Source organism: Henckelia pumila, chromosome 4 (genome assembly GCF_033568475.1).
Source record: "Henckelia pumila isolate YLH828 chromosome 4, ASM3356847v2, whole genome shotgun sequence".
In the NCBI taxonomy this organism is placed as follows: Eukaryota; Viridiplantae; Streptophyta; class Magnoliopsida; order Lamiales; family Gesneriaceae; genus Henckelia; species Henckelia pumila.
In genome coordinates, this window is record NC_133123.1 from 5,474,381 (window position 1) to 5,501,543 (window position 27,163).

The window sequence follows — 27,163 nt, forward strand, 5'->3', positions numbered from 1 at the left end:
TATGTATTATGTGTGATTGTATGTAAGATCAGATTTAAGTATGTTGTAAGATTCATAATTTGAAGCATGCTCATTCATGTATATGTTATGTATTATGTATGAAATGTTTTAAGTATTTTCAAAACCTTGTTATTTAGCATGTTGGGCCCTTAGGCTCACTACACTTATATGGTGCAGGTGAGAGCGTAGAGGACATAGTAGTTCCCACTGGAGGCGAGGACGTATGAGCAGACAGGCAGTGACCCCCGTGGCCGTGTCTGAGTCGTGCTATGATCGTAGATGTTTTATTTATTTTATCATGAATATTTTATATATTTTATTTCATTGTCTATTCTGTTTATTATATTATTAGGTTCGGTGGTTGGCATTAATATTCATTTAACTAGTTTATTTCAGGTGTTGCATTTAATTAAGTTAGTCATGGAATATTTTAAACATGATATTTGTTTATTATTGTTCAGTGGTCTGTATACGATTGTTTTATTTAATTATTACAGTGCATTACTCAGACTGTTAGTTTAGGTTTCATGTTGATCATTTAATTAGGTTAGTATTTATTTAATTAGTTTATTTAATGATGCATGTTAATTGAGCTAGTATTTTCCTTAAAGCCATTTTATTGATGTGCATATATGTATGGGCATATATGTGCATTTCTCTTACTCAGTAGATATTCAGTAGTATAAAAAAAAAAAAAATTTCCGCACATGTTTATTTCAAAAGAGTCGGGTCGTTTCAATAGATATTGAAATTCTTATATATATTTATTTAATAAATGTAATATATATTTGTTATAGAGATATGAACTATTTGAGTGAGTTTATTTAAAGAATATGTCTTACAAAAAATATTAAAAAAATTTTGAAGAGCAAAAATAATCTTAAGGCCTTGGAGGCGCGCCCGCGCCTCTCATTTGGGCGGTCGCGCGGATGCCGCGCAGCATTGGCGCGCCCGCTTTGCAGAAAATAATGCGGAGCAGCCGCGCGGCCGTGCAGGTGATAGGCGCGGGCGCGCCATATCTGTGCATTTAAAAAAAATGGCGCAAATTTTTTTAAAAATTATAAGGGTTGACCCGGACCCAGACCCGTCGGTTAACTGAACTCGGACCGAAACCACCGGTTCATCAACCCGGACCGGAACCGGCCATGGGCGGGCCGGTTAAGGGTTGGTAAAACACCAAACCTGAACCGGCGGGTCCGACCAGGACCCGGACCGTGGCCAGGTCTATCAGTAAATGGCTTTAGGTCATCACCAATTCATTACGCTATTTTGATGTAACACAAACCTCAAAATAATATAATTCCTACACTAAATCTAAAACTCATTTCTAATTCATTAACTCTAAACTTTACACTAAAAAAATATTATCGAAATATTCTCTATTATTTTATTCACAACAACTAATTTATTCCACAAAATATTTTTAAACACCATAATTAAAATATAAAAAATATATAAAATAATTTCTATATCGATATTCATTAGAAATATTAATGAGTTAAAAATTTAAGTTACTTCTATTTTAAGAATTATGTAATAAATAAGTACTTTTCAGAATAAATTGTTACAAATTTACATAATAATATAATTAAAGTGTTAATAATAAGACTTAAAAAAAATATTATAATAACCAATTAAAATAATAAAAAAAATTATCCTAAGATAACGTTGCTACATTGTTGCATCAAATTTGACACAATACTGTATCATTGCATCAACCTAACGCCAAAAATGGCGCTGGGTTGAACCAACAAATCAAGCACCATTGAGTGCACCTACACTACCTTTTTCATGGTTTACTTTAGTGGGAAAAAACATATTTAATTTAATTTATTACATATTGATTTTTAGATATAGGATTCAATAAACTATATATTATTTAAATATTGTTTTTAAAAAATTTAAAGATCTCACATTTATACATAGTAATAAAGAATTTAACCTTTTAATGAACTTCGGTTAAACTATTAATAAAGGAAAGTTTTGTCGACCATCGAAATGGTACTATTTTAAGATTCGATGAAGTGTTTCCTTCTATACATTCGAAAAGAAATCTATCTCCTAATTTAGTTCTAATCAAATCTTAAAACCAAAAATTACTAGTTATCCGCCATCACATTTAAATATGGAAATAAATCGATCATACTTATTATATCTTAATTCGATTTGATCCGATGAAAATAAATGAGATGCTGGTTCAAAAATTTTATTGCAAAGTCCACATTTAATTAACGAGAAGTCTGTTCTCACTAATTTAGTACGTAATTTATATATGTGTGTGTGATGAGAGATAGCTAGGTCGACCTGATTCCTCTCTAGTGAATAATAATATTTTTGACATAAACATATAAAAACTCATATTTCACATATCAATTTTATGAGACGGATATCCTATTTAGGTCATCTATAAAAAAATATTGTATTTATTGTAAATATGGGCAGATTGTTCTCATGAACCGTCTAGTCCCCCTCTAAAATATATTATTTTTGCATTAATCGGGTTAGGTCGTCTCATGAAATTCATATCATAAAATTGACCGGTGAAACGACGGTATTATAAGATTTTGTGTTAATTATAACATACTTATAATACATCGAAGATTCCCAATATTAAGGATTAAGTAAACTTCTAGCACACCAAAAAATTTAACACAGTCAAATTTAACAATGATTATGGGATTCCTATATCATGTATACTTTCATTCAAAGCCATATGTAATAGGGAAATTTAACTCTATTCTAGAGTATATGGCGGAAATTAAAAAAAATGTAAATCATACATGTATCAATTACAAATATCCATATCATTATATGGATATTTGAAATTTTGTTCACCCAAAAATACCTTAAGACAATATCCTAAACATAAGATATTAATACATTGTCTTAATGTATGATTTATTAAGTTCAGTATTAATAACTATATGAGATTCCTCAAACCTGCAAACCCGTAATCAATATATTTTCACATCATTTGTCCACATGGACATAGACGAGCGTGTGGAGCATATTTCTCATTAAAATATTTGGTGGTATGCTCGGGGGTTGGACCATGTTGTTCCCTCCCTCAGGTCCTTGCCTACTCGTGCACATCCCTCGATTTAACCCTGCATGAGCCAATAAGCCTCTAACTCATGTGGGATGGAGTCTCATACAGGATCAACCTTTTTTAATATATTTCCACATCGACCATATCATAAAAATGAAGGTTCAAACTAGCTTGTTAGATTTATTTTATATATATACTACAAAAAAATGTAAACGAAACTATAACATCAACTAAAATTCGAAACGAAATCTAAGTAATTTGTCCATGAAAATATCAACTGCAGCAGAAAAATCTATCTACTTTCACACCATCCCTTGTCCAAAATCTCCAAGGTTCGGCAACATGCAACTATTATTATTGTTACAATAATCAAAGCCACCAATGTTAGCCGGATTCTGGTTCAAAATCGACGCCGCATCGCCGAACGTCGAGCACCCCTCCACGTCGAGACCTGAAACGCCGCCGAATGCGGCGGTCGGCGCCGACTGAGAGTTGGAACTCTGCGCATGCATCAAATCATTTGCTCTCATGGTGACATTATTAATCAACTCCCCGAGGGCTGCCATGTACTGCTCCAGCTCCTCCACGTCCATGGAATCCACCGGATCGTCCCACCAGAACCCTCCTCCGACGTTGTACCCGAAACCCTCCGCCGCCCTCTTCTCCGCGTCGATCATATCCTTCCGCTTCTTCTCCGCCTCCAGCTCCTTGCACATATCCGTGTAATGCTTGTTGAACTCCCGTGTCTTGGCCGTGGAGGCGCAGCTGTCCCGGCCCTCGCCTCCGCTTCCGGGCTCCGACATGTCTTTCAGGAAGCGGTCGATGACGGCGTCCGGCGTGGGATGTCCGAACGCAAACACGCGCTTCCCCAGCGAGTGGACGACGATGGCGACTTCGGCGCCGCTGAGGATGCAGAGCTCGCTCGCTTTCTTGAACAGCCCCACGCGCCGCTTGGAGAAGGTTACTTGCCGGTTGCTTAGGTTCTCGATTTTCTTGATTTCGATCTTCTTCCGACCCTGGGTGGTCTTCTTCTTCAAAGTGGTGGTGCTGTTATCCTTTGGAATCAACATGATGTTCAGTATGTTTTTTTTGAGCTAATAAAGTGATGGTAATTAAATAGCATAATATGTATCAAAAGGCTCCATCGGAATTTATAAGAAAATCTTTGAGTAGTGAGTTATTTTTAGAAGCGTATATTTGATGTAATTAAGACATAATCGTTTCCTTCTTTAGAATATTTTGACATATCTATTTATTCCACTCACCTCCCTAATTTAATGAAATCAAGGATTTAAGATAAATTAAGACAGTTTTCACTTTTCAATAGCTAGCTAATAGTAATAAAATGTCAACGAGATAAAATATTCGAGCGCATTCTAATGTTATATATGTAAATGATGTGGAAAATGTAACAAAATGTTAGACGTCGTAAAATTATCGACGTTATAATTAAGTTGTTTATTTACGGCCAAATCGTAAAAATCAACGAACCATGTGTAAAACTAGAATACAGAAAATCTTGTATATTAGCAGATTATAACTTCCAGAAGATTTCTCGTGCATTTTCAGAAGAGTTAATCTAATCAACCAGGTCAACTGTTTTTAGTTTAGAGTACCTTTGCTGAAAATTTCTTTATAGAGATAAATATTGATTTGATTAGATCCAACTATATATCAACGAATCTTTTTTTTTTAAATAATAGAATTATAATACCTCACCGGCAACTAGCCGAGCCGGCCAGCCGGCCGGCCGTGCGCGGCGCGCGTGTGTGTTTGATCCATCGACTAGAGTATTTTGTCACTTTACAAAACTTTTGTTGTCCTAAGGGACAACTATCAACGAATCTTGAATCCAAATAATGTTTTTGAGAATAAAGAAAAATTTATTATGACGGTTTGATATCATATTATGGAGTATTAAATGCCTAGTTTTAGTAAGAGACAAATGACACATGAGTTGCATGACATCAATTACTATTTCTGTTCAGGCTTGTGTATGCTTCAATTATAATAGTTCAAATTCGAACATTGCAATATCTCTTGATTCGAGAATCAAAAACTACTCTACAAAATGCAAAAAAATTTAGTTTGAGAACTATACTGAAATAGTGTTACGCACGTGCTCGAAGTTATATTTGATCATTTGAAGGATATAATGTGCTGAGTTTGGACTCATAATTTTTTTTAAAAAATTATTATATATATATATATATTATAAATTATGCTCTCACACAAAATTCATCCACATATAAGAAGGGTTTGAGTTTTTAATTTTGAGAGTTTCGATAATACTTTGCCCTTTTTGTTAGTTTGTGGTTGCGTGCGATTACGTGAATTGACTATCAATAGTTTAAGAATTCATAAAATAGAGAATTACAAAATTTATGAAAATATACAAACACATTCAACAAAACGATCCAAGGTATGGATTACAAGACTCTTATTCAATTTTATTTTATTTTCGAATTTTGATATATTGTTTAATCTTATTTTGATTTAATATTTTTGTTCACATTATTTTGGTTTAAGGTAAGATGTTAATATTTGTTGTAATTTCTCATATATTCTGAAAATTCGAGGATTATAACAGGTCTGAAAATGAATATTTTTTCTATGATCGTGATTGCGTATCAAATTTTTATTGACTATTCCTGTGACTGTAGCATCAGTTGAGAAAAGTTTTTTCAAGTTAAAAGTATTGAAATCTTGTTTGAGAACCTCAATGAGTCAAGAAAAACTGAATAATTTGGCGATCCTCCGCATAAAAAAAACATATTGGAAGCTATATCTTATGACGACATAATTGATGATTTGGTTTCAAAAAACATAAGAAGAGCAAATTTTAAATAATATTTTTTGTTGATTAAATTATTTTAAAAAATTATGTAAACCTTCTTTCATTTGTGTACTTTATTGATTTATGTATTTTGGTTTATTTTAATTACGTTATTCGAATTTATATATATATATATATATATATATATATATATATATATATAATTTTCAAGTTAATACGAAAGATCCCATAGTTTAAACTTTGCCCAGGACCTCATTTTTTTTAGGACCGCCCCTGTTTACAGGTACTACCCCCATGATAGATCTAAGAATGATCATTTATCAATACTCGCGGGATCCACTAAAAAATAATGAACCTCACATTTATTGATAAATAATCAACCGTTGGATGTATATGAAGGCATTGCCTGTATAGGTAGGATCTAACTTACCTGCAAAACACACCTTGAAGAGTTAATTTTTATAAATTTGGGAAAATTTTATTACAATCATATATTATTTATGTATTTTTCAATTTTATTTTGTAGTTTTAGTATTTTTCATCGAGAGTGCAGATTTGTCACTGCATAAGTCAACGTTACATCGACTATAGCCTATAGGTCAGAGACATGCGGAAAAAATGACCAAAATAGCAAAAAACAAAGATAGATGACTAATACTGAAATTTGAAAATATAGAGTATCAAAATTACATTTTGCCTAAAAATAGTTTAACTAAATATGTAAGAACGAACATTTGCTGTTTTATCAAATATTATAGTTGGTGAAAACAATGTAAGTCGATCAAATATTTTAAACCGTACAACGGTTGAAGCACCTTTCATGAATAATTAATGCACCCTAACAATCCCGGTCCTACAAAATCATTTTTGAAATTAAGAAAGACAAAAAAAAACCGGTTGGCAGTAGCTTTATTAATGATAATAAATGAGAACATGATATTTAAGTGTGTGTTGTTACGTATATATTCCCATTAAAATCATTAAAATTGTCAAAAATTGAAAAATATAGATTAATTTTCAATTTTGACAACATAAGGGATAAGATTTGTAATTGAAAAATAAATTTCCTTTTCATTAGGGACTGTGTCATCCAAAATTCTCAACTTGAATTATTGTGGCAACAATGATGCCATAAGATTTGCCTAACCGTCATCATAATTAATTATTTCAATTATTTGTCAAAACTGAGGATATAAACTACTCCAGTTTCGATCCAGCTAATAATGTCATTAGATTTATTACATCACGCATAGTTAAATACAAAAACTGAAATATCTTAACCTAATGTATGAATAAAAAAGGAAGAAATTTCTTCCCTAACTTTAATGAATCAGAATGATTTTTTTCAAAAAAAATTAATTGTTGATTACTGAATTAAACTTCGCTTATTCCAATCATAATCAGATCGATCGATCGAGCAATCCATTAATTTGATCATATTTTATTTTAGGGAAAATGATTTTTTAACCGACTCTGAACATTAAATACTACACATCATGAAAATATATTTAGTCATATTATCTATTACTATATATTAATAAGAATGATGAGCAACCTAGCTACACTAACAGAATGAGATATTACTTTTGGTTTCCCTAAAATACTCTTTCTCATATCAAAATAAACATGATTTTGTTATCTATATCTATATTATATATAAAAGTTGAATTTTTACTATATATAATAAAATCCCGCCAATTTTTTTTTGTTAAAAATGGTAATAATTTCTATTTATATAATTTGCTTAAATTTATACTAAAAATATATAATTTTTAATTTACTATATATACATAACAAATGTAGTTTGTAAACTAAAAAAAAATTCAAATCAATTTATCGCAAGATTCCGTAGTGTGATTTATTTGTATACATATATAATTCTTTAATATAGAAATAATTTTTTTTAAAGAAATGGTAATAATTTTTATTTAAATAATTTGCTTAAATGTATACTAAAAATATGTAATTTTTAATTTAATATATATATATAAAGTTATTTTATGGTGCCCAACACTATATGCCCACTTCATGTCCACCATGTACAATAAATGAGTTGACTGGTACAATAGATGAGTTGACTTGTACATGATGGGCATGAAGTGGGCATATAGTGTTGGAAACCATAAAAAAAACTATATATATATATATATATATATATATACATAACACATGTAATTTGTACACTAAAAAAATTTCAAATCAATCTATGACAAGATTACGTAATGTGATTTATTTGTATACATATTTATATAATTCTTTAATCTTGAAATCAATTATAAATTACACTTACAAATATATAATGGTAATAATGGTAACGAGATAATTTGCAAACCAATTTGGCAAGATTCCATAATGTGATTATACATATTTATATAATTCTTTAATCTTAAAATAAATTAATCTGAAATAAATTACACTTACATATACATATAATGGTAATAATGGTAACGAGATAATTTGTAAACCAATTTGACAAGATTCCGTAACGTGATGTATTTATATACATATATTTATATAATTTCTTAATCTTACATATATATAATTCCGTAATCTTGAAAGATATTACAGTTACTATTTTGAAAATTATACCTACTAATTCACAAGCATATATATGTAAATTTGACTTGATAATTTTTTGAGAAATTACATACTATTTGAGTGAAAATTTGCCTTCCAAAACAACCGACCGTTCCTAAAAATATGTAATAATACCACATCTAATTTTTGGAAAGAAAATACGATAATTAAAATGTATCGTGCAAGAATATACAAGGGAGAAGTAAATGATTTCAATACATTTCATGCCACAAACTTGATATTAAATGGTGAATTCGAGGAAATAAGTGAATTTAAAAAAGGTATTGTCATTCTATTATTACTTATTTTTGTTTAAATTAAAATTTTAATAAATTAGTTTTGTTTCTTTACATACTGATTTTTTTTAGGATCATCTCCGCCTCTACTCTAACACAATCATTCAGCACCATGTCATTGCCATCTGCCCAAACTATTATGGATGAACTAAGCAATATCTCAAAAGATATTTTCAGGACTATAGAGCAAGTGTCCAAAAACGATGAGGTAATAATTAAAATTTAACTTACATTTTGGGTAGATTTAATTAATTTATTTACTTCTACTTTTAACAGGTTGGTAATTTTTGGGTATATGCAAAAATTATTTTCGTGGAGTCTAATGGGAATTGGTGGTATTTGTCTTGCAAAAAATGTCCTAAAAAAGTCAATGCAGTTGGGGGGAAATTTTATTGTGAAAAGTGCGACAATTTGGATACTCAAGGAAATATGAGGTTTGCTGCATAACAGTGACAATATTTTTCATAATTTATATTTTATTCTTGACGATTTGTTAAATTTTTTTTAAACATTTGTTCACTAGGTACAAAATTCAAGTGAGAGTTGTTGACCACATTGGAAATGCAGTTTTCTTACTTTGGGATAGAGAGAGTGCAAAACTTATTGGAAAAACAGCATTAGAATTGAAAAATGAAATGGAAAATCAGGTTTCCAATTTTTCACTATAAAATTTTTATGGTACAATTTATACTTTTGTTCATAGATGTTTCATAAATATTACTTTTGCTTTCAGGGTATCGATGCTCCAGAAATGCCAAAAGATTTTGAATACTTAGTTGATCGAAATATTCTATTCAAAGTTCAAGTGAAGACCAACAAAATCGTGGATTTAATGAAACATCCACGGTCATGAAATCGGTAACAGACTCTAATATTGTGGATAAATTTTCTGCAGAATTTGTCGAGAACCAAGTTATTAATATTTTTGCTTTGAAAGTCAATATTTAAAAATTAACATTTTGTCTTCTAAAATTTATCGGATTACTACATGAATTTGATTTGTTTTCGAAATTGAAAAGGACAGACACCGGAGAATTGGAGGTGATTTTCAACAATTTTTTACAACATCTAGGTGAATTTGCTAAATTATTAAATTTTAATTTTTTTAAACAGGTTCTTTTCTCGAAAGATGAAGTTTACACTCCCTTGAAATCAACAGGAAAAACAATGATTTCACAAGATAGATTGAGGGATTCTACTTCAAAAAGAAAACTGATGGACGAGTTCTCATCTACAACAGAAAAAAAATTAAAAGTTACCGTCAAACAAGAAATGATTGAATCATATTTGTTTTTATAGTAAGTGTTTAAATTTAATTATATTATATGTCATGTTCGGAGTTTGAAGCGTTGATGAATTACAATATATATGATGAATTCCAAAACTATTCAAAACCAAATCTCAAATCTAATCTCATATATCATCAAACCAAGTAGCACATACTCATTTTTCATAAAATTAGTAAAGCTCGACCTTTAGTCTGCGGCAACAATGAGAAAGCAAATATTATAAGACTTCAAAGAGAGAAAGATTGCCGAATTTAAAGGCTCCAAACAACAATGAAGCGACTGACAGAATCTACAGTTATAGGCCCTAAGAGACAGAAAAGTAACAATCAAACACTTAATTCTTCAACTCATTATTCATATTTAATAACTTTTGGGATTGATTTTTGTAGTTATGCATACCTTATTTGATACAAATCATTTGAACCATCGTCACAATTTTATTTACACTGCATGCTGTGATTTATCTTCTTTCGTTAGATGCATCTGAAATATATAGATGTATAAACATTAGCTTAAAATTATTTGTAGATGCTTCTCAAGAAATTCGAAAAAAAAATGTATGATCTACTATAGTCTGCTTAAATTTTGAGAATAAATAAATAATACTTCTTACTACATGTGCAGATAATTATATTAATTAATCTAAGTTAAACTTGGAACAACGAAACTTAATATTATACATGTTTATGAAATCCATAATAATGTGAAATGCTGGAAAACATTATAGATCTGACCAAGAAAGACATTATATAAAAAAATATATTTCTTATATCAACTATATGTTCATGATGAAATATTTCAAAATTTCGAAATAAATAGAAAAAAAGAACAGATCTGGACGAGATATTTTATCTCTAAATTCGTAACAAAAAAGAAAAGATATATCCAGTAGAACATAAAACATATTTCTGATTTATTATTTCATGTAGATCTGCTATATTTTATCTCGAAAATTCAAAAGAAAAAAAAAAGAACAGATGTATCCATTATGACGGAATCCCGTGTTTAGTCATGGTCAGTTGTATGTTGCTTTGTGCAGGGTTATCAATCCTAAGGGTCTCAAAATCTTGATCTGTGATAGCAAAACCAAACAGAAAAAATCAACAACAAACGTTGTTTTTAAGGAAGTTTTCCACAATTTATAAGATGATTTTGTTTGTTTTTCAATTGTATGATATATAATCCATTTAGCTAATTTGAATTTCAAGTATTTGTTCAAATGTTAATTCATACAATTTTTAATAATTAATTGTATAAATAACATCACTTACAACATACACGACATATGTTTTTATTTAAAGATTGTCTTTTATAGTTTTAAAAAAAAATTCACGTTATTCTTATTAGTCATTGTAAAATTAAAATTGTTTATATTTTAATTTCATAGTCAAAATTTTTCTCACCATGCATCCACCAATTTAATCATACTAAACTCGAGATATAATCCGTACATCGCACGGGTGGAATACTAGTATTAATAAATGGATCACATGCATTCGTGTGCAACGATTAGCTAGTTTATAATAAATTTTGCAATTACTTTATCTATCAATATTAAAAAGATTTAATTGTATATTGGAGAAATACTCTGTTTTCTATGTCAATTTACTATTTTTTGGAACATAAAACTCCTACTAGAGCGTCTTATGGAATAGTTTTATAATACGGATATTTGATTTAATATGACTCATGAAAAAATATTAATTTTTACGATTTAATTTTTTTAATATACAGAGCTTGTCTAGTGTGGTTTACCTGGCTAACGTAGTTTGCAGGCTATTGCGTTAGTTCGGAGATTTACCCAGCACCGAAGGTAGCGGCTGCGGGTTCCCACGTCACCAAAAAAAAGAAATCTATTGGATTTAAAAACTATATCAATTTAATATTATATCTATTGTAGGGATAAGATACAATTAATGTGTGTGCGCCCTACATGAATTATCAATTTTTTTTATATTTTACAATTTATAATAAATATATTTTTTGAGATAATAATAAATATTTCGAAACAAGCTAAAAATAAAATTATTTATACTCTGTACTTATAATAGCAATACGATTTGAAGTAGCATTTCCACGATAATTAAATTTTCGAAATTGCAATTTATTGTGAAATATAAATGAATTTTTTGACATTTCAAAACAATTAATACGAAAAAAATAATTTTTTCCATTAACCAAAAAGTATTGATACTATATGTCTATCTCACTGCAATTTTAGTCATATATATGTGGGCAATTTTCAATTTTAATCCTATATTTTTCAATTTGTAACAATTTTAAACAACCAAAATTACATATCCGAAATCAATTTTAATACTTCAAACCATTACATTCTAATATATATATATATATATATATATATATATATATATATATATATATGAGTTATATTATGCTGCCCAACAACTATGTTCAACTCCATGCCCACCATGTACAATAAGTAAGTTGACTTGTACATGGTGGGCACGAAGTTGTGCATAATTGTTGGGCAGCATAAAAAAGCTATATATATAAAAGTTTTGATTTAACGCACTCTGGTGTGCAAGATTTTCTTAAGAGATCACTAAAATCCACTAACATGTTTTGTGATTTTTTTAAAACCATTAAAACATGTGTTTTAGTGGTCGCTCACTATAATTCTGCACACTAGAATGTGTATGATCAAAACTATATAATATAGATATACGTATATTATGAGTATTTATGTATTTGTTGCAGACATGGATTCATATACTGCAACGTCCATGCATGCATCCACAGAACTTTTGTCACTTTTTCCAAAACCGATAGATAAAATTTTGAACCTTGATCGAGGCAAATGACAATGTACAAGATTTGATGTGTAGAGTACTTGTCCATGGATCAGCTAAGGTAAATTTCATGGGAAAGCGTGGTCTCCATCAATGCGCATTTAATTCACCACCAAACTTCACCAATCTGCATTTATAAGTGGTTGCAATTGCATCACCCCCCCAACAGCAACTTCGCTTTTGTTAAAAAGAGGCCCATTTCTCGAATTATAATTATTATGAGTAAAGATATTGCGATTCCAGTAGGTTCTTCCCGTTCAGAAATGGGTGCGAATGAGGTTGATGGGAGCGGCGGAGGCTCCGCCATGCGCACGGCGGAGACGCTGCTAAGGATTCTTCCGATGGGCCTTTGCGTGGTGGCGCTAGTTGTCATGCTTAAGAACTCTCAGAGCAACGAGTATGGCTCCTTGACTTATTCCGATCTCGGAGCCTTCAGGTAATTTCTTGAAATTTTTGAATTATATAGGGACTTTTTGGGTGTGCAATATGTAAAATCAATCGTTTGTTTAATTATTTATTTATTAATCTTTTGTAGATATTTGGTGCATGCGAGTGGCATTTGTGCCGGCTATTCCCTTCTGTCGGCTATTGCGGCGGCGGTGCCCCGTCCGGCCAACTTGTCCATGGCGTGGGCTTTCTTTATCCTCGACCAGGTTTGTCTGCTATATATGCATTGGATCCATTTAATTTCGAGTAGAGAAAAAGTATAAGTGATTGCGGGTTTTTTTCTTAATACATTTGTACATTTTGTTAAAATCCGTAATTTAGAGATTGCAAACACCGGCATTTAGTTATAATCAATAGATAAGGCCAAGTTGGTAATCTATTAGTAGTTTAAATCACATTGAATGTTTTAAATTTAACCCAACTTATGATAACTCTCTAGCTAGATCAATCAAAATCTTGATTTAAGGATTCATTTTGTTCCTAGATATCTATATTATCTAATTGTAACTAGGATTGTTTTTCAATTAGATTAGTACCAAGATACCATTTGTAAAATCCCATATAAAGAACGTTTTTAGTCCATTTGAATCAAAATTTGTTTGATTTCAATTTTCATCGACCGGGCATACTGATAATTTCATGGTATCTTAGGATTTGTTTGAATAGAAGGATTTGAAGCTGCGGTCTATTTTGGGTGGATTTCAAATTCATTTCTTGCTAATGATTTCAAATTCATTTCTTGCTAATCTATGTAGATGAAGTATTGGTAGCTCCGAAGAATTTGAAGTAGATCTTCAAATCATATTCTTCCTTCCTTCCAAATCAAATCATCACAACCTAATGTAATTTCAGAGGATGCTTTACGTATAGAATTTTTAAGTTATTTTATTTGGAAAAAAAAAAAAAAAAATTGATCGTAGACACAAATTTGTACGAGGTTATGATATAGTAGTCTCATTTTCATAGAAGAAATTATTGAGAAAGAAAATGTTATTGGCTTGATCTTGCTTATTGCAGCTGCTCACTTACATCATCCTTGCGGCGGGAGCCATATCTACCGAAGTGGTTTACTTAGCATACAAAGGCGATGTAACCATAACATGGAGTGAAACTTGCAGCTCGTTCGGCGGTTTCTGCCGCAAGGCCACTGCGTCCGTAGCCATCACGTTCATCGTCACCCTGTGTTATGCTGGCCTCTCACTCATCTCCTCCTACAGGCTTTTCAGCAAATTCGAAGCTCCTGTTGCATACACTAATAAAGGGATCGAAATCGCCACATTTCAGACTTGATTTTACCCATGATTCGGACTGAATCTGACAAGTTAGCCATGTAAAATTAATACTGAAATGTTTGCCACGAATAATTTTAAGGTAGAAATAGCTGTTGTGTGCTTATTTTGGTGCTTATTTTTCTTGACTAGTTTCTACAATCTTGTTCTTCTCTATATAATCCTGAATTCTGGTACATTTTGCGCATGAATTCTATATTAAGGTAAGGGAAATTTTGGGTCTCATTTGCGAGTCCTGAGATTGAGATAAAAAGTAGGAAGAAACAGAGAGGAATAGTTGACAGAACTGAGCATTAATCATAGATCATTCAGAAAATTACAATGATTCATATTTATTGCAACGCTAATGATATTTTATCACACAGTTTATATTACAATGAAAACCACAACCATGCATTTTTGTGTCTCACTAATTATTATATTCGTAGCGTTTGGCCAAAAGGCAAAGATCATTTTTCTTGTGACTTGTAATTCCAGGAGACATTTCCATGTCAATGTCTTCTTTCTTCATTCCACTGGGAAGCTCCCAGTCAAAGGAGTAGAGAAGATTGGCGAGTGCGAGCTCCACAGTCGCGATGCCAAAATTGATTCCAGGGCATCCTCTTCTCCCCGATCCAAATGGGAGCAGCCCGAAATCATGACCCCTATAGTCGATAGTGCTATTCAAGAAACGATCAGGTGAAAATTCAGTAGGATTCTCCCAATATTCCGGATCTAAACCGATTGCGTGAACGTTCACATATACCATGGTTTTCTCCGGGATTTCGTACCCATCTACAGTGCACTTTTGTATAGTTTCTCTGGGAACCGAGAGTGGAGTCGGAGGGAACAATCTTAGTGCTTCTTTGATGATTGCTTTTAGATAGGTAAGATTTGGGATATCATCTTCATCTACGGTACCTTTGTTTCCCAACGCATTTCGAACTTCTTCTTGTGCTTTCTTCATTACTTCGGGTTTCTTGATGAGAGCCGTCATGACCCAAACTATTAAGGATGCACTTGTATCGGTCCCAGCGATGAATACATTCTATAATAAAATTTTAACACTCATAACAAAAAAGTAAAAAATCTTGGAGAAATAAAAACATACAAATATTGCATTTACATCAATTATTTTATTTCATCCAATGAAAAATTAAAAGTTATGTTTGGAATATAATTATTAAAATGGTTGTTCAAAAGTAAACGGGGAGTTGGTGCATACCATGAGAATTCCCTTGACATTTTCCCATTCAACTGGAACTGGAGAGGCTTGCTGTTTGTGTTTCAACTGAATCAGCAAATCAAGAATGTCTCCCCTCATGGATTCGGGTCGATTCGGATCGAGATGATCGTCTATAGTTTCCTGATAAATATTATCCAGATCCCTACAGTTGTTGTCAAGTCTAGATTTCATCCCAGTCAAATTATCAATCCAACCCAATGAAGGGAAATAATCACCAAAAAAGAAGGCCACACCCAGTTCTTGAGCTTCTTTAAGACATTTGTCGAACCTCCTTTTACCCATTTCATCGTACTTCTTCCCGAATCCAGCCCGACTAATGATCCTGTTTGTTAAAAAGAAGGCAGCACGGCTCAAGTTTATCACCTGGGACGAACCCGATTTCTCGTTCATCTCTTGGATCATGGTAGAAACTTCATCTTTCCGAATGGGCCGGAACGAAACCACCTGCTTGACGCTAAACAGATGCATGAGGCTCAGTTTCCTCATCTCCCTCCAAGTTTCGTTGTAACTGGACAGGGTAATATCCCTGCCATCGTAAGAATATTTTTGGAAGCTAATTAGTGAAGGCCTGCCAGAGAATGCTAAGTCATTATTCTTCAAGGCCAATTTCGCTACTCTGGCTGAAGAAATCACGATCGCAGGTCGGCAACCGAACTTCAACCGCATGAGCGGCCCATACTTCTTGGAGAGTCTGTAGAGCCAGAGGTGGGGTTGCGTGGGTTCGAATTCATGCAGGTTCCCGATCAACGGGAGCCCTTTCGGACCCGGCGGGAGCCGGAGCCGAGCAGTAGTATTACTCCTGTTGTTGTTGGATTGTTTTGTTCTAAAGAGATTGAAAAGGAATATGATCGAGAAAGATAGTGCTAGGAGTAGGAAATACATGGTATTGAACATGTTAGATGAGGTGCAGAAATAAAGGTGAATTGTGTTTTTATGTCTAGCTACTTGCTTGCTTATTTATACTAGAGGGGATTTTTATTTTTATTTTTATTTTTATTTTTATTTTTATTTTAATTATCATTATTAGTATTAATATTATTTGGTCATGGGAATCCTTTGACATTTACCTACGCTTTTGATTTTTATATTTATCTCCCTGACATGTTATAATTTTTATACTTGATAAAGAAAGCGAGTGTCAAATACATAAAATGTAGGGAGTGAATGCAAATGACTCTAAGAATATATTAGACATATATAATTGCATATATTATCACACGGAATCATTAAATTGCTTGAAACTCTTTATGACTATTAATTTTTGGTGTTTTCAAATTTTAAGCATGCACTTCTGAAAAAAAACATGGATGGACAAATTGGTGTACACACAAGATTTTAAAACATGGACTTGTATGTGTTTAAGGGACAATTAATATATCATTTCTTTTTCACCAAAGGTATTTAGTAATTTCGATATTTTACATGAGTAATATAATGTAATTATCTCAAAATATTATGTTATTTATATAGAAGAGGATCTTCAATTTTCAACAATTGCCGACTTCAAAAAAATGAAAAATTCCTACTAACGATAACGTGGAGGATAGCTTAAGTATCATATTAATAATACGATTGACTTCTTTGATTGAATTTATCATGGTATTCAATCCAGAGTTTTTATTACTTTTTTTAAATGTTAAATTTTGTGGAGTTGATATATTTTTATTGATTTTCATAGAATCTCAAAGATTTACCAACAAAATTCCATTAATTATTTGCAAACTTTTTTTGAAAGACTTTTTTAGATATTTTTAAACTTTTTGATACAAGTCAATTAGTGCATTTATACTTAAAAGATGGAACATTAACATTTGTAATTAAATAAATTTAAAATTCAATCAAAAATTTAAGCAATGAAAGTATTGTAAGCAAAAAGAGATCATTAGATTTTGAAAAACAAGAAATTAAAAAGAAAAGAGAATGTCCAATAAATACATCGATTGTTAATGATATTGACATACAAGTAATAGAAGACGATATCATACTATAATGCAATTGAGAATGATGAAATTATTGTTATTCTTGCAAGTAAAGATTTTTAGTAATAAAATGAGTCTGTCCAACAAAAAAAATAATAACGATAAGAAAGTACAAATGATTGATGGAGACAACAATATTAATGATTACTCGTAGTTAGTAAATTGCTCATAATCAATCCGTCTTGGTTAATTGCGTAAAGAAAACAGGAACAATACAATAAATAGAAGCAGGTTTGTTAATATTTGTCTCATAGTATTACATGTTTTCCTCTGAATTGCCATCTTCCAGAGATTTATCCAAATACCCAGCTCACCAGCTGAGGCCTCGATCATGATACTTTGGACATGTAATAATATTATTTAGTGACTGAAGCTACTTTATGAGCGAAAGAAGGTAGATGCCATCAGGACTAAAGACATATTCAGACCTAATTGTACCCAGTCGCTCCTTATATTTTTTCAATCTACTAATCTCTTCCTGTAGGAAAGCAACCAGAACCTCTTGTAGCGGACTTATTTTTGCTTTCAACATATCTATCTTCGTTGCTACCTCATCTTCATAAATTCTCTTGAGCATTTTCATAATACACTTTACTGAGATCCAAAGTATATGAGTGTATCTCTTTATAGATAAAGATGAAGATATGAAATGTTACTCACACGCTTACTTTCTCTATATATATGTCAGGTACTCATGAGAACAGTAAGGGATATATATAAGATGTTCTCAATAATGAAATGAAAACATGTTGCAGTGACCAAACTGTTTGCAAAGTATTGTCAGTTGATAAAAGATCAACTGTAACCAACAATAAAGACCAAGTTACATCCAAAGGGACATAGTCATACAGTACAGGAGAAAAACAGACGAGTAAAGTAACTATTGAAAACTATGACGAACAACTGTAAATGAAAGTTGATGTATAACATCAAAAAGAGGGGAGAAATAAACATGTCAGTCGATTATGCATGAACGAGATAAGTATTTCAATCATCTTTATGTTTGAATTAAATTATTATATTTTTATTTATTATGATTATTAATAATATTCGGTGGCATCTTCTACTATCAAAATTACATGTTTGTTTTCTTGTGATCAAATTTGTTGGACTTCTCTTCCCTTGTATTTTTTTTTGGGTTATTTTACGTCATTGGACATGCAATCTTGCTGTAAGACCCAATTATATCACATCGGGCATGAAATCTTGCAGTAAGACCCAATTTTATTATATCGGGCATGCGATCTCGCTGTAAGGCCATCTTTTACGTCATCGGGTATGCAATCTCGCAGTAAGGCCCAATTATATCATATCGGGCATGCAATCTCGCAGTAAGACTCAATTATATCATATCGGGCATGCGATCTCGCAGTAAGGCCCAATTATATCATATCGGGCATGCAATCTCAATGTAAGACCCAATTATATCACATCGAGCATGCAATCTCGCAGTAAAGCCCAATTATATCATATCGGGCATGCAATCTAGCAATAAGGCCCAATTTATGGTTTAACACTTTATAAAATCCGGGCAGGTCCGGCATCAAAAGCCCACGCCAGTAGCATCAAAAACCCACATCAGTGGCATCAAAATTCCACGTCAGTGGCCTACATCAGTGGTATACAAAGCCCAGACAGGTCTAGCACTCAAGCCCACTTCAGTGGTATACAAAGCCTAGGCAGGTCTGGCACTCAAAGCCCACGTCAGTGGTATACAAAGCCCAGACAGGTCTGGCACTCAAAGTCCACGTCAGTGACCCACATCAGTGGTATAAAAAGCCCAGGCAGGTCTGGCACTCAAAGCCCAATTCAATGGCCCACATAAGTGGTATACAAAGATCAGACAGGTCTGACACTCAAAGTCCACGTCAGTGGCCCACATCAGTGGTATACAAAGCCCAGACAGGTATGACACTCAAAGCCCACTCCAGTGGTATACAAAGCCCAGACAGGTCTGACGCCCAAAACCCACGTCAGTGGTATACAAAGCCAGACAGGTCTGGCACTCAAAGTCCACGTCAGTGGCCCACATCAGTGGTATACAAAGCCCAGACAGGTCTGGCACTCAAAGCCCACGTCAGTGGCCCATATCAATGGTATACAAAGCCCAGGCAGGTCTGGCACTCAAAGCCCACTTCAATGGCCCACATCAGTGGTATACAAAGCCCAGGCAGGTCTGACACTCAAAGCCCACCTCAGTGGCCCACATCAGTGGTATACAAAGCCCAGACAGGTCTGACACTCAAAGTCCACTTCAGTGACCCACATCAGTGGCTTCAAAAGCCCACATCAGTGGCATCAAAAATTCCACATCAGTGGCATCATAAATCCACGTCAGTGGTATTCTCCAAAGCTCGACCAAGCTCGGCATCATGTAATCCCACGCAACTCGTGGTTATCTTAAAAGCCCGATCCGCTCGGCAACATCAATTGTTATCTACAACTCTTTATTTGAGCTCGGTTTCATCAGGTTGTCGTCTATTGCTCTTTATTCGAGCTCGGTTCTAATCAGACCTTTATCTAGACCGTTCGTTGAAAACACATCACGCGGATTCAAATCTGGGACGTCCAAAGGAGGCACAGGTATTTTGGGGTCCGGTCTACATTCTTGGTCTAAACTCATTCTTATTTTAGACCAGTTAGGGAGGTACTATTGTTACCCTGAGAAAATATTTCAACCCGAGCCAGTTTATAATGGGTCTACCCGATATGACCTAACATGTCAAGGTCCAGCCTAGTTTGGGCTATGTTGGACTTTGATCAAGGCTGGTCATTATGGGCCGACCTAGGCTGTTACTAATGGGCCGGAGGTATCCTTTTCTAGTTCAAGTAGGACTCTGATATATGAGATAAGCTTGAATTTTTTCAAATATTCACAAGATAGTTATAAACTTAAGAAGGATCCAATGGATGAAGAGTCCCAGTACATGACATGTTATAGTTCAACTAGGTAACTTACTCTATTTTATCCCTATAAATACAGGTACTGTTATGGTTGTGTTCATTCATTACTCACTATTCATTATTCATCAACACTCACTCTTACTTTTATATTCACGCACTAATATTCTCTTGTTTTCGCATTAATCATACTCTCTGCCTTCAAGACACTGACTTAGGCATCGGAGGAGTCACGCCGAAAACACTTTCGGCGCCCCCTGACCTAGCTGTTGCTTGTGTAGAGTTCATTGGTACCCGACCCGACCTGCTTTATAAAGGAGTTGGAGGATCCATTCTACCAGACCGAACCCGAGATAAAAAATCGACATCATCAAAACCGATTGCGTGAAAGTTCACGTACACCATGGTTTTCTCCGGGATTTCGTACCCATCTACAGTGCACTTTTGTATAGTTTTTCTGGGAACCGAGAGTGAACTAGTGCTTCTTTGATGATAGGTAAGATTTGGGTTATCCTCTTCATCTACGGTACCTTTGTTTCCCAACGCATTTCAGAATTCTTCTTGTGCTTTCTTCATTACTTGGGGAATTTTTATTTTTACTTATTTATATGTATATTGATGGGATCGGTCGGCTGGGGGTTGGGTAAACTGATCTTAGATGAACTGAGGTACTGTAGCAGTCTACTTCAAAAAATACTAAGTTGAATTCATTTGAATTTGGTCAATTGAACTGATTTTTTTCTCATGTGTTTATGTTAATCAACCAGCTTAGATAAGTGTGGAATGAGATCGACTAACATATTGAACTTATTCAAGATGTCTCGAATGGTTGTGTGTGTGTGACAGAAAGTAATTAACAAAATAATTTGTTTTTGGATATTCGGAGATTTCAACGACTCCTACGTCACCCTTTCTTCCTCATTGGAAGTATTCACTCTAGAATGCAACTGCAGGGGCAGAGCTAGGAATTTGATTGAGTGTAGGCATAATAATTATAATGCAAAAAAAAAAGTTAATGGAGAACCATAAATAATGTATGTGTCTTAGTTTGAACACAAACTACACACGGTCGGAAGCACATTTACTTTAAGGAAAAACGTCAAAAAAATGACGAAAAACATTGCGTACATAATCCGAAATCAAAAGCAAATTTTTAGAAAATGTACACTTTACATTAGAAAAATAAGCAAATTATATTTACTCTTAATTACAAAAAGAGCACAAAATCTAAAAACAATTTAATAATTGACCAACATTGAAAGAAAAAAATAGACCTGAAATTTGCTGAAATTGTGGTTTTGTTAAGAATTTGAAATATGAAATTAAACAAGTAAATATGAATTATAATGGTTGTTAATCAAAATTCAAAACGCATGATACTTGTGACTCGTGAGAAAAATACATTTTACAAATTGTGTAGATGAGGTAAAAAATTTAATCCAGTTTGAAGATTTGGGTTCCTTCTTGAGACTGAGTATTGAGTGAAAGCACCGGAGAAGTGATTGGGATATATAGTGGTGGTGGGATCCAAGTGGTAATTGTGCTAGGTACAGGATGAGGGGATTGATTTGAGAGAGAAGTGTAGAGGAACACTGTTTCGACAAATTTAACATGTCGAGAGACATAAGTTTTTGAGCTTGAAGGATCTAGACAGTAATATGCACTTTGGGTTAGTGAATAACCAATGAAAACGCAAGGTTTCGAACGAGTTTCTAACTTGTGGGATGTGTAAGGTCTAAGCCATGGATAACATAAACATCCAAAGATTTTTAATTTTTTGTAGTTAGGAGAGGTTCCAAAAAAATTTCGAATGGGGATTTGAGATTGAGTGTAGGTGTAGGCATACGATTGATTAGGTAAACGGCTGTAAAAAGAGCATAAGTCCAGAATGATAGAGGAAGAGATGCATGAGATAGTAAAGTTAAGCCAGTTTCAACTATATGCAGATGTCGTCTCTCTGAAAAACCATTGTGTTCAGGGGTGTGTGGTGGTATGGTTAAGTGTGAGATTCCTTGAGTGGATAAAAATTTTCCAAGAGCTATGTACTCACCACCATTATCAGAATATAAGGTTTTGATTGGTTTGTCAAAATATTTTTCCACGATGGCTTTAAATCTAATAAAATTTCTTTCACTTCAGATTTATGTTTCATAGGATAAAACCATATGTATTTCGTGAAGTGATAAACAAATATGACATAATATTTAAAACCATCATGTGAATGAATTGGTGAGGTCCATACATCAGAAAATATAATTTGAAGAGGCTGGGAGGAGACAAGTGTAGTAGTTAAAAAAGACAATTTTTGACTTTTATTGGAGATACATGCATTACATGAAAAAGTAGATGAGAGATTAGAAGACAAGTCAAGTTTATTGGCAGAGATAATGTGCTTGAGAATAGAGAGTGCAGGATGTCCTAATCTTTGATGCCACTCAACGGATGAAGTTTTTATTGTGGAGAAGGCTAGGACCGGAGGAGGTGTCGGCCACTCATATACTCCATCTTTAGTTGGGCCCTTCAAGAGTACTGCCCCTGTGCGAAGTTCCTTCACAAGAAAAGATGATGGTAAAAATTCTATTGAGACGTGATTTGAAGAGCAAAATTGAGAAATAGAAATTAAATTATTTTTCATGCTTGGAACACATAAAACATTATTCAAGAGAAAAGTGTTTTGGTTATTTGTAAGAGAGGTAGAACCAGTGTGTGATATTGAGAGACCTGAGCCATCGCCAATCATAATGTCGTCTGAGCCTGTGTATGGAGAATGAAGAGATAGATTGCTTAAGTCAGATGTAACATGATGAGAAGCGCCACTGTCTAAAAGCCAATTGTTATGGTTGGATGTATTAGCTGCATAGTGAGCTTTTGGTTGCCATGGAGTAATCGGAGGATTTGGGTTATTATTTTGCTGGATCGGTACTAGCTGATATGATGGGCATCGTTTGGCTATATGGCCTAGCAGTCCACAACTTTGTTAGTAGCCAAGATATGGTTTAGAGGGGCTATTTCCTTGGTTTGGAGTTAATCTGCTGAATGGAGGCGATTGAGTAGCACTGCTGGTATTGTGTCGCCAAGACGTGTGCTGGTTGTTTCTGTTGTTTGAAGGACGCCAGTTTGAAGTATTTCGAGAGGTGGGATTAGTTGTGGCAGGAAAGTAGTGTTTTTCTGGTTTTGTTGTGAGCAATGAGGCTTCGAAGTTCAGTAACTTTTCATGAAGTTCTTCAAATGATATGGAAGAATCTCTGGCTTGAACTGCACGAACTAGTTCTTTGTAATCATCACCAAGGCTCTCGAGTATTTTCTCTGTTAAATCATCTGGATCAATTGGAGCTCCAAGAAGAGCCAGTTCGTCTGCTTTGGCTTTTATGGTTTGCAAAAACTCACTGATGCTTTCTGATCCTTTTGTGATTTGCTTGAGTTGACTCTTAACTTGTTTGATGCGTCCTCGAGTGGGTTTAGCATAGGTAGATGCTAATATAGTCCATGCTTCTTGTGATGTTTTTGCTTGAGCAATGAATGGGATTATTGTTGGAGAGATGGAGCCAACTATTGCATTGAGAATAAGTTGGTCATGTCGAATCCATAGTAAGTGAGCTGGATTGGGCGTTGAAACATTGGCTTGAGTGAGCGTGGATTCTGGGCAAGGTTTTGACCCATCGATATATCCAAGTAGATCGTAGCTGACAAATAATGTTTGGAATTGTAATTTCCATGAGGTGTAGTTGGTGGATGTAAGTTTAAGGGGAGTTTGAGCGGCAACATTTATGGTAATGAGAGAGTTGTGAGGATCGTTGGTGTTGCGAATGGTGCTCATGGCTATTGGGAAAAAAAAAGAGAGAGAAAAAAAAGGGCAAAGGATCAAGGCTTTGATACCATGATAGATTGATAGAGAAGAAGAACTTTTTCCCTTGCTTTTCATTGATAAACTAGCGTCCAAATATATACATCAAGAAGTTGCAACTGTATCATATTCCTATTCATATTAGTTTACAACCAATGAGATTTGAAATTTAAAAATGTGAAGGCTAAGTCAAAAGCTGGAATCCTAACTATATTTTAAATTTCAAATATTAAGGAATGATCCTTGAGAAAATAATCATTTTTTTTATTTAATGTGAATAACTAAACATGTAAAATAATAACATTTAAAAATATAAATTTGAATTTACAATTTATACATATTATATACACTATATATTAAATAAAATCATGTTAGTGACAACACCACACAGTCAGAGAGTTGTTTGTGGCTTGGTTGCATCTACCCAACGGTCCTTAAAAGTTATATGAAAATACCACTAGACTTATAAAACTCTGCAAAGTCTATTTTGATCAATACCATTAAATTTCTAAAAAGTATACAAAATTATTGAGGAATGGTTGACAAAACTGAGCATATTTATTGCAACGCTAAAGATATTTTACAATGATGCATATTTATCGCAGCGCTAAAGATATTTTATGACAGTTTATATTACAATGAAAACCACAACCATGCATTTTTGTGTCTCACTAATTATTATATTCGTAGCGTTTGGCCACAAGGCAAAGATCATTTTTCTTGTGACTTGTAATTCCAGGAGACATTTCCGTGTCAATGTCTTCTTTCTTCATTCCACTGGGAAGCTCCCAGTCAAAGAAGTAGAGAAGATTGGCTAGTGCGAGCTCCACAGTCGCGATGCCAAGATTTATTCCAGGGCATCCTCTTCTCCCCGATCCAAACGGGAGTAGCCCGAAATCATGACCCCTGTAGTCGATAGTGCTATTCAAGAATCGATCGGGTGAAAATTCAGTAGGATTTTCCCAATATTCAGGATCTAAACCGATTGCGTGAACGTTCACGTACACCGTGGTTTTCTCCGGGATTTCGTACCCATCTACAGTGCACTTCTCTAATGTTTCTCTGGGAACCGCGAGTGGACCGGGAGGGAACAATCTTAGTACTTCTTTGATGATTGCTTTTAGATAGGTAAGATTTTGGATATCCTCTTCATCTACGGTACCTTTGTTTCCCAACGCATTTCGGACTTCTTCTTGTGCTTTCTTCATTACTTCCGGTTTCTTGATGATAGCCGTCATGACCCAGATTATCAGTGATGCACTTGTATCGGTTCCAGCAATAAATACGTTCTATAATAAAAATTTTAACACGCATAACAAAAAGTCAAGTTTTATATTTTATTTCATCCAATGAAAAATCATCCCTAAATTAAGCATGAATTATTGTTCAATTAAAAAATCATACCATGAGAATTCCCTTGACATTTTCCCATTCGACTGGAACTGGAGAGGCTTGCTGTTTGTGTTTCAACTGAATCAGCAAATCAAGAATGTCTCCCCTCATCGAGTCGGGCCGATTCGGATCTAGATGATCGTCTATAAGTTCCTGATAAATATTATCCAGTTCCCTACAGTTGTTGTCAAGTCTAGATTTCATCCCAGTCAAATTATCAATCCAACCCAATGAAGGGAAATAATCAACGACAAAGAAGGCCCTAGACAGTTCTTGAGATTCTTTAAAACATTCGTCGAACCTCCTTTTACCCATTTCATCGTACTTCTTCCCGAATCCAGCCCGACAAATGATCCTGTTTGTTAAAAAGAAAACAGCACGGCTCAAGTTTATCACCTCGGACGAAACAGACTTGTCGTTCATCTCTTGGATCATGCTAGAAACCTCCTCTTTTCGAATAGGCCGAAACGAAAGCACCTGCTTGTTACTAAACAGATGGATGATGCTCAGTTTCCTCATCTCCTTCCAAGTTTCGTTGTAACTGGACAGGGTAATATCCCTGCCATCGTAAGAAAATTTTTGGTAGCTAATTAGTGAAGGCCTGCCAGCGAATGCTAAGTCATTATTCTTCAAGGCCAATTTCGCTATTCTGGCGGAAGAAATCACGATCGCGGGTCGGCTACCGAACTTCATCCGCATGAGAGGGCCATACTTCTTGGAGAGCCCGTAGAGCCAGAGGTGGGGATGCACGGGATCGAATTCATGCAGGTTCCCGATCCACGGGAGCCCTTTCGGACCCGGCGGGACCCGAGCAGTCGCAGTAGTAGTATTGTTGTTGGATTTTTTTAGACTAAAGAGACTTATAAGAAATATGATCGAGAAAGATAGTGCTACGAGAAGGAAATACATGATGATCATGCGGTGAAATTAGATTGTAGGAGTTTAGATTTTTGTAAAGGTGTGAATTGGTGTTTTTATTCATAGCTAGCTACTTTCTTGCTTATTTATAATAGCGGGGATTTTTATTTTTTATTTTTATTTTTATTATCATTATTAGTATTAGTATTAGTATTATTTGGTCATGGAATTTGATTATTTGGTTCCGTAGAATATGACCTTTATGGCTGGATAAGATAAAGATATCGATAGTCGGTCTTCATTCATTTTTAGTTTTGAATAATTAAGGGATATTAATTAAACAATTAAGTAATATAATATAATAATACATAGATAACTAATATAATATAATATAATAAAAAAATAAA

At 33.7% G+C, this 27,163-nt stretch overlaps 4 protein-coding genes across 4 annotated transcripts; 1 reads left to right on the top strand and 3 right to left on the bottom strand.

Moving 5' to 3' along the window:
* Positions 1-3,351: 3,351 nt before the first annotated feature.
* LOC140860401 (agamous-like MADS-box protein AGL29) lies at positions 3,352-4,119 on the bottom strand. Its single transcript, XM_073263418.1, has one exon. It carries the CDS (start codon positions 4,117-4,119, stop codon positions 3,352-3,354), a length of 768 nt encoding a protein of 255 aa, XP_073119519.1.
* An 8,886-nt stretch (positions 4,120-13,005) lies between these two features.
* On the top strand, positions 13,006-14,675 carry LOC140866523 (CASP-like protein 2A1). The gene is made up of 3 exons (XM_073271524.1): positions 13,006-13,257; positions 13,357-13,474; positions 14,286-14,675. Exons 1-3 carry the CDS (start codon positions 13,040-13,042, stop codon positions 14,556-14,558), a joined length of 609 nt encoding a protein of 202 aa, XP_073127625.1. The 5' UTR covers positions 13,006-13,039; the 3' UTR covers positions 14,559-14,675.
* Positions 14,676-14,905: 230 nt separating this feature from the next.
* Positions 14,906-16,680, bottom strand: LOC140867162 (cytochrome P450 83B1-like). The gene is made up of 2 exons (XM_073272238.1): positions 15,762-16,680; positions 14,906-15,584 (listed from the first exon to the last, which is right to left on the bottom strand). The coding sequence occupies exons 1-2, from the start codon at positions 16,674-16,676 to the stop codon at positions 14,967-14,969; spliced, it is 1,533 nt and encodes a 510-aa protein (XP_073128339.1). The 5' UTR covers positions 16,677-16,680; the 3' UTR covers positions 14,906-14,966.
* An 8,365-nt stretch (positions 16,681-25,045) lies between these two features.
* On the bottom strand, positions 25,046-26,868 carry LOC140865875 (strychnine-11-hydroxylase-like). The gene is made up of 2 exons (XM_073270703.1): positions 25,911-26,868; positions 25,046-25,795 (listed from the first exon to the last, which is right to left on the bottom strand). Exons 1-2 carry the CDS (start codon positions 26,814-26,816, stop codon positions 25,178-25,180), a joined length of 1,524 nt encoding a protein of 507 aa, XP_073126804.1. The 5' UTR covers positions 26,817-26,868; the 3' UTR covers positions 25,046-25,177.
* Between the last annotated feature and the right edge of the window lie 295 nt (positions 26,869-27,163).